The 7,297-nt window shown below is 41.8% G+C and overlaps 1 protein-coding gene across 1 annotated transcript in view; it reads right to left on the reverse strand.

Moving 5' to 3' along the window:
• ABCG5 (ATP binding cassette subfamily G member 5) overlaps nt 1–7,295 on the reverse strand; it is a 32,177-nt gene extending 24,882 nt beyond the window's left edge. The window contains exons 1-2 of the mRNA NM_001024547.2: nt 7,023–7,295; nt 6,228–6,349 (exon numbers count right to left, since the gene is read on the reverse strand). Coding sequence (NP_001019718.2) covers nt 6,228–6,349; nt 7,023–7,159 — 259 coding nt within the window. The 5' untranslated portion in view covers nt 7,160–7,295. The remainder of the gene's footprint in view (nt 1–6,227; nt 6,350–7,022) is intronic.
• Nucleotides 7,296–7,297: the final 2 nt, after the last annotated feature.

The following is a 7,297-nucleotide window of genomic DNA, read 5'->3' on the forward strand; positions in this document are numbered from 1 at the left end:
GTATGATTCCACATATTTGAGGTACTTAGAGTAGTATGGGACATAAGTACACTTTCATAAGGACGGAAACTGTAGTGATGGTTGCCAGGACTGAGAGAAGGGCAGAAAGGGAGCTATTCTTTAATGGGAATATAGGTTCCATTTTACAAGATGCAAACTTGTGGGGATAGATGTCAGTGATGTTTGCACAACTCTGTGAATGCATTTAATACCACTGAACTGTATACTTAAGAATGGTTAACATGGTACACAAAAAAATCCTCAAAATGGCTTAACAACTTATGTATGAGATATGACACCATAAAATTCCTAGAAGAGAATATAGGCAAAACATTTCCTAACATAGATTATAATAATGTTTTCTTAGGTCAGTTTCCCAAGGCAAAAGAAAAGCAAAAAGAAACAAATAAACCTAATCAAACTTATAAGCTTTTTCATGGCAAAAGAAACCATAAACAAAATGAAAAGACAATCTATTGACTAGGAGAAAATATTTGCAAACATGTGACCAACCAGGGCTTAATTTCGAAAATATACAAACAGCTCATACAGCCCAATAAAAAAAAATAAAAATAAAAATAAAAAATGGGTGGAATACCTAAATAAACATTTCTCCAAAGAAAACATACAGATGGCCAACAGGCACATGAAAAGATGCTCAGCATAACTAATTTCTAAAGAAATGCAACTCACAGCTACAATGAGATATCACCTCACACTAGTCAGAATGGCCATCATGAAAAAGTCTATGCAATAAATTGACGATCGAGGGCGTGTGGCCAAAAAGGGAACCATCCTACAATGTTGGTGGGAATGCAAATTGCTACAGCTATAACAGAAAACAGTTATGGAAGCTCATTTAAAAACTAATAACAGCTATCACAAAATCCAGCAATCCCACCCTTGGGCATATGTCCAGAAAAGATGAAAACTCTAGTTCAATAAGATATACACATCTCAGTGTTCATAGTGCACTATTTATAGTGACAAAGACATGGAAGCAACCTATGTGTCCACAGACAGATGAATGGATAAAATGAGGTATGTATACATATTGATATATGTTTATATATATCTATGTATACACACACACAGGAATATTACTCAGCCATAAAAAAAGAATGAAATAATGCCATCTGCAGCAATAGGAACTGAGAGATTATCATACTAATTAAACCAGAATTAAATACAGAATTAAGTCAGACAGAAAAAGACAAATATCATGTGATACCACTAATATGTGGAATCTTGAAAAATGATACAAGTGAACTTATTTACAAAATAGATAACAAACTCACAGACATAGAAAATTGAACTTACGGTTACCAAGGGGGAAATGGGGGTAAGGGAGGGATACATTTAGGATCTGGAATTAAACATACACTCTACTTATATAAAGTATGTAAATAATAAGAATGTACTGTATGGCATAAGAAACTATACTCAGTATCTTATACTAGCCTACAATGAAAAAGAATCTGAAAAAGAACATATATATAATTGAATCTCCTTGCTTCACACTTGAAACTAACACAACATTGTCTACTGTACTTCAATAAAAAATTGACAAATAAAATGGTTAAAATGGAAAAGTTTATATTACGCATATTTTACCACAATAAAGAAAAGGAAAAAAAATAAAGGTTAATACCCTACAGGGCAATAAAACCATGACCTTCGGGATTACCTCTTCTAGAAGGACAAAAGTCATCTGTAACTAGACTTCTGCAAAGGAGCATGCAGCCTAGATTCTAAGAATTACATGATAGATAATAATGAGTTCAATAAAATTACCTTCCCCCAGAGAGTGGCTGACTATAGGCAGGCTTGCATTAGACCATTCTCTAGTGAGACTGTGAACACCTAAGTCATCTTCTGCCTCACTAGTAAAGATTTGATAAAAATACCGCTTTAGATAAGACACCAATGAAATCATGTTATGAAACACTAAAAGTAATTCATAGAATTAATTCATTTGCTTAATCATTTATTCAGCAAATGCTTATTAAACACCTACTATGTGGCAAGCCCTGTCCTAGATATTGAGGATCCATCAGGGAAAAAAAAAAAAGACCAAGCTCCCACCCTCATGGAACTTGAAGTCTACCAAGAATTCATGTTCAGTACAAAAGGATGAACAGTCATAAAACCATGGTAAGCAATCATCAGAAACCAGCCCGTGAGCCCCTGGAACAGGGGGCCCCACCCTGTTCTGCTGAGATGTGTATGAAGCGTGATACTGGCCTGTGGGACACATTCCCAAGAAGTGGGTTCAATCCTTGTTGTGCTACATGCCACCCCTTTTATCCTACACAGAGAAGGCAGCAAGTGACACAATATTATGGGAATAACTCAGCTTTTCTCTTTGAAGAAGTATAATTATCAAAAGGAAAATTAGGATGACCCTGGGTGTTATGGTACATGCACACAATTAGAAATGGTTAAAAATTGAAAAAAGAAAATGAAAGGAGGGACTTTCCTAGTGGTTCAGCAGTTAGGACTCTGCATTTTTCAATGCTGAGGGCACGGGTTCAATCCCTCATGGGGAACTAAGATCCCATGAGCTATGTGGCATGGGCCAAGAAAAAACGAAATGAAAGGAAATCTCAGGAACGTGTAACCCTTCTCATCAATGAATTCCTTTTCACCTCATCTTAACAGCACTCCTGCCACCATCCAGTTGTTCTCCCCACCCCTGACTGTAGCAGGAGAGTGGCTGTGGATGTAACCCCCCGAGTCGAAAGAGGCTGACCACACTTAACTTCTATCACAGAATTACACTGCCCACCTCTATCGAAAACAGCAATGCCAAGTGGAGAGTAGCTGAAAGTGTCAACAATTTGCAAGCAAGAACCCAATCAAAACAGGGTCCTGGGAAGCAAATTTGTCAGAATCTTTCAACCTTAAAATGTGCAGTGTAGTGGACCCTGTGATGTGCCACATGGATGCCCTCTTCAGGGCCAACGCACCCTTTCCCCCACAGCTGTGCATCCTCAGCTGTGACCCTCACAGAGCGTTGCCCCAGCCCCAAAGGGCTGCACCCTCCCCTGCAATGACTGGCTGATGCAGGGAAAGAGGAGGGGAAAAAGAAGGTAGAGAACAGGCATGCAAATAGCCTCAGTGGAACCTGTAATATTTAGGGTGTTGTTTTTTTCCAAAAAAAAAAATGATCTGAAGTAAATATGGTATAAAGTTAAGATTTCATAAAGCTAGCTGTTAAGACAGGAATATTATTAACTATCTTGTCTGTGTGTTTAAGTGAAGTGAGTGAAAGTCGCTCAGTCATGTCTGACTCTTTGCAACCCCATGGAATAGTCTAATAGAATTCTCCAGGCCAGAATACTGGAGTGGGTAGCCTTTCCCCTCTCCAGGGGATCTCCCCAATCTGTGTGTTTAAAATACATCATAATTTTTAAAAGACCAGTACACATGGGGGGTGAACGGCATCCTTGTGCTTATTCAATTCCTATTCCCGTCTCCAGGAAGGGAAACTGGGTTTACTGAGCACCTCTATATACCAAGCACTATGTTAGGTGCTTTTCTCTGCAACAGGAATTAACTTACATGTTCAGCAGGATGTCATCTTTTTCAAGGATCTTTCAAAAGATTCTTTAAACCTTTAGATGGTTCTCTGAAGACCTATAAGACCTTCTAGAACTAACACCAAAAAAGATGTCCTTTTCATCATAGAGGATTGGAATGCAAAATTAGAAAGTCAGGAGATACCTGGAGTAAGAGGCAAGTTTGGCCTTGGAGTACAAAATGAAGCAGGGCAAAGGCTAACAGAGTTTTGCAAAGAGAATGAAATGATCATACCAAATACCCTCTTCCAACAACACAAAAGATGACTCTACACGTGGACACCACCAGATGGTCAATACTGAAATCAGATTGATTATATTCTTTGTTTGTAGCCAAAGATGGAAAAGCTCCTTACAGTCAGCAAAAATAAGACCAGGAGCTGATTGTGGCTGAGATCATGAGTTCCTAATTGCAAAATTCAGGCTTAAAGAAAGTAGGGAGAAACAGTAGACCATTAAGGTATGACTAAAATCAAATCCCTTATGATCATACAGTGGAAGTGACAAATAGATTCAAGGCATTAGATCTGGTAGACAGAGTGCCTGATGAACTACGGACGGAGATTCATAACATTGTACAGGAGTTGGTGACCAAAACCACCTCCAAGAAAAAGAAATGCAAGAAGGCAAAGTGGTTGTCTGAGGAGGCTTTACAAATAGCTGACAAAGAAGAGAAGGAAAGGCAAAGGAGAAAGGGAAAGATATACCCAACTGAATGCAGAGTTCCGGAGAATAGCAAGGAGAGATAAAAAGCCTTCTTAAGTGAACAATGCAAAGAAATAGAGGAAAACAATAGACTAGGAAAGACTAGAGATCTCTTCGAGAAAACTGGAGATACCAAGGGAACATGTCATGCAAAGATGGGCACAATAAAGGACAGAAATGGCAAGGACCTAACAGAAGCAGAAGAGATTAAGAAGGGGTGGCAAGAATACACAGAAGAACTATAAAAAGGTCTTTATGACACAGATAACCACTATGGTGTGGTCACTTACCTAGAGCCAAACATCCTTAAATGTGAAGTCATATGGGCCTTAGGAAGCAATACTACAAACCAAGCTAGTGGAGGTGATGGAATTCCAGCTGAGTTATTTCAAATTCTAAAAGATGATGCTGTTAAAGTGCTGCACAACAAACTTGGAAAACTCAGCACTAGCCATAGGACAAGAAAAGGTCAGTTTTCATTCTAATCCAAAAGAAAGGCAATGCCAAAGAATGTTCAAACTACTGCACAATTGCACTCATTTCACATTCTAGCAAGGTAATGCTTGAGAGCCTACAAGCTAGGCTTTGGCAGTATGTGAACTGAGAACTTTCAGATGTACAAGCCGGGTTTAGAAAAGTAAGAGGAACTAGAGATACAATTGCCAACATTTGTTGGGTCATACAAAAAGCAAGGGAATTCCAAAAAACATCTACTTCTGCTTCATTGACTATGCTAAAGCCTTTGACTATGTTGATCACAACAAACTATGGAAAATTCTGAAAGAGATGGGAATACCAGACCACCTTTCCCGCCTCCTGAGAAAATGTATACAGGTCAAGAGGCAACAGTTAGAACCTTACATGGAAGAACTGGGCAATTAAAAATTGAGAAAGGAGTATATTGTCACCCTGCTTGTTTAACTTACTTGAGAGTATATCATGCAAAATGCCAGGCTGGATAACTCACAAGCTGGAATAAAGATTTCTGGGAGAAATGTCAACAACTTCAGATATGCAAATGAGACCACTCTAATGGCAGAAAGTGAAGAGAAACTAAAGAGCCTCTTGAGGAGGGTGAAAGAGAAAAGTGAGAAATCTGGCTTAAAACTCAACTTTCAAAAAACTGAGATCCTGGTACCTGGTCCCATCATTTCATGGCAAATAGATGGGGAAAAATGGAAACAGTGAAAAACTTTATTTTCTTGGGCTCAAAAATCACTGCAGATGGTGACTACAGCCATGCAATTAAAAGACACTTGCTCCTTGGAAGAAAAGTTATGACAAACCTAGACAACATATTAAAAAGCAGAGACATCACTTTGCTGGCACAGGTCAAAGCTATGGTTTTTCCAGTAGTCGTGTATGGATGTGAGAGTTGGACCATAAAGAAGACTGAGGGTTGAAGAATTGATGCTTTTGAACTGTGGTGCTGGAGAAAACTCTTGAGGGTTCCTTGGACAGCAAGGAGAACAAACCAGTCTATCCTAAAGGAGATCAACTCTGAATATCCACTGAAAGGACTGAAGCTGAAGCTCCAATCCTTTGGTCACCTGATGCAAAGACCCTACTCATTGGAAAAGACCTTGATGCTAGGAAAGACTGAGGACAGGAGGAAAGGGGGGCGATAGTGGATGAGATGGTTGGGTGGCATCACTGACTCATGAACATGAGTGTGAGCAAACTCCAGGAGATAATGAAGGAAAGGGCAGCTTGGAGTGCTGCAGTCCGTGGGATCACAAAGAGCCGGACGTGCCTTAGCAACTAAACAACAACAACCAGGTTCTATTCATAGTCAGACATGCCATCAGATTTCATTCTAATGTCAGACTTCTGGCCATCCTGCTACAACTTAAACCCGTCTCCTTAGTGTGGTGTTCAAAACAAGCCAAAGCCTCTTCTGAGTCCTCATGGAAAATGTAGGGAACTCCCTCCTCAGCTTACCTGAGCTCCCTAAGATGCACATGATCTGCCCGCTCTCGACGTACAAGGAGACATCTTTGAGGATCTGCCTGGTCCACTTCTGTCGGCGAGATGCGATGTCCCACCAGGGCCCCACATGGTGGCTTTAAAGGAAACCACACAGGGGAAAGGCAGCATAGAAGATTCCAGACCCTTGCCCCCCAGCACCAGCCCCAGATCTGCCCAGCCCAAATTCTCTCTGGACAGGCTCCTAAGAGTGGCTTAGCCTCAGTGTCCTCTGCAGAACGTGGCAGGTAGTTACAGAAGATCACCTCTGTAAAGACTTTTCTGGCAGCTGCTCTGAATGCCAAGTCTCTTTGACTGGATGACAGATGGCAAACAGGACACTGTTTATTCCTTCAATTGACCCTGCGTTCCTTCACCTGGTTTCATTACACCTCGTATTCCCAGTAGACCCATTTCCCAAGCCCTCACCATCTGAATAGGGCAGGTTATAGACCAGGGAGCCCCAAGGGGAAGGGGCAAGGGGCAAAATGCAGGGGCAGGAGGCAGAGCACAGCTTCCAGTCTTAGCTTCCAGTCCCGCTGTGGGACTGGAAGAGGAGGGGCCATTCACACTGGCTCCTAAGTTCCCTCTGGCAGCCCTTCCCCTCTACTCTCTCCACCTCCACCCACTAAAGACAAAGCCTGAGCCTCCGTGCATGCCTCCCATTAGGTGAGGAAAGCCAGCAGAGGGCAGAGGCCCATTCCCCTCAGGCCACAGCTGCCCCTGACCACAGCTCAAAGCTCCTGGCAGATGAAAGAGGCACCTCCTTACCTGACACTGTACGAGGCATGGAAAATGCCCAGGCTGTGTCGAGGCTTTGCAGGAACCTCCTCTAGGGAGCACTGAGAGCTTCTGTTTACTTGGAGTTCTGAGGACTCCCCAAGAGTCAAAAAGGGGAGTTCGCCCATGGCCAACAAGCAGCAGAGACTGGTGGATTTTCTGGCCTGACCCTCCCTGGAGTGGCCTCCGCCAAAGAGCTAGTGGCAGACTGTCCTGCCTGCTTCTCACCTGGCCCTGGAGCCCCTCCTCAGGACTTCCCAGCGGCG

Source organism: Bos taurus, chromosome 11, assembly GCF_002263795.3.
Source record: "Bos taurus isolate L1 Dominette 01449 registration number 42190680 breed Hereford chromosome 11, ARS-UCD2.0, whole genome shotgun sequence".
NCBI classification, from domain to species: Eukaryota; Metazoa; Chordata; class Mammalia; order Artiodactyla; family Bovidae; genus Bos; species Bos taurus.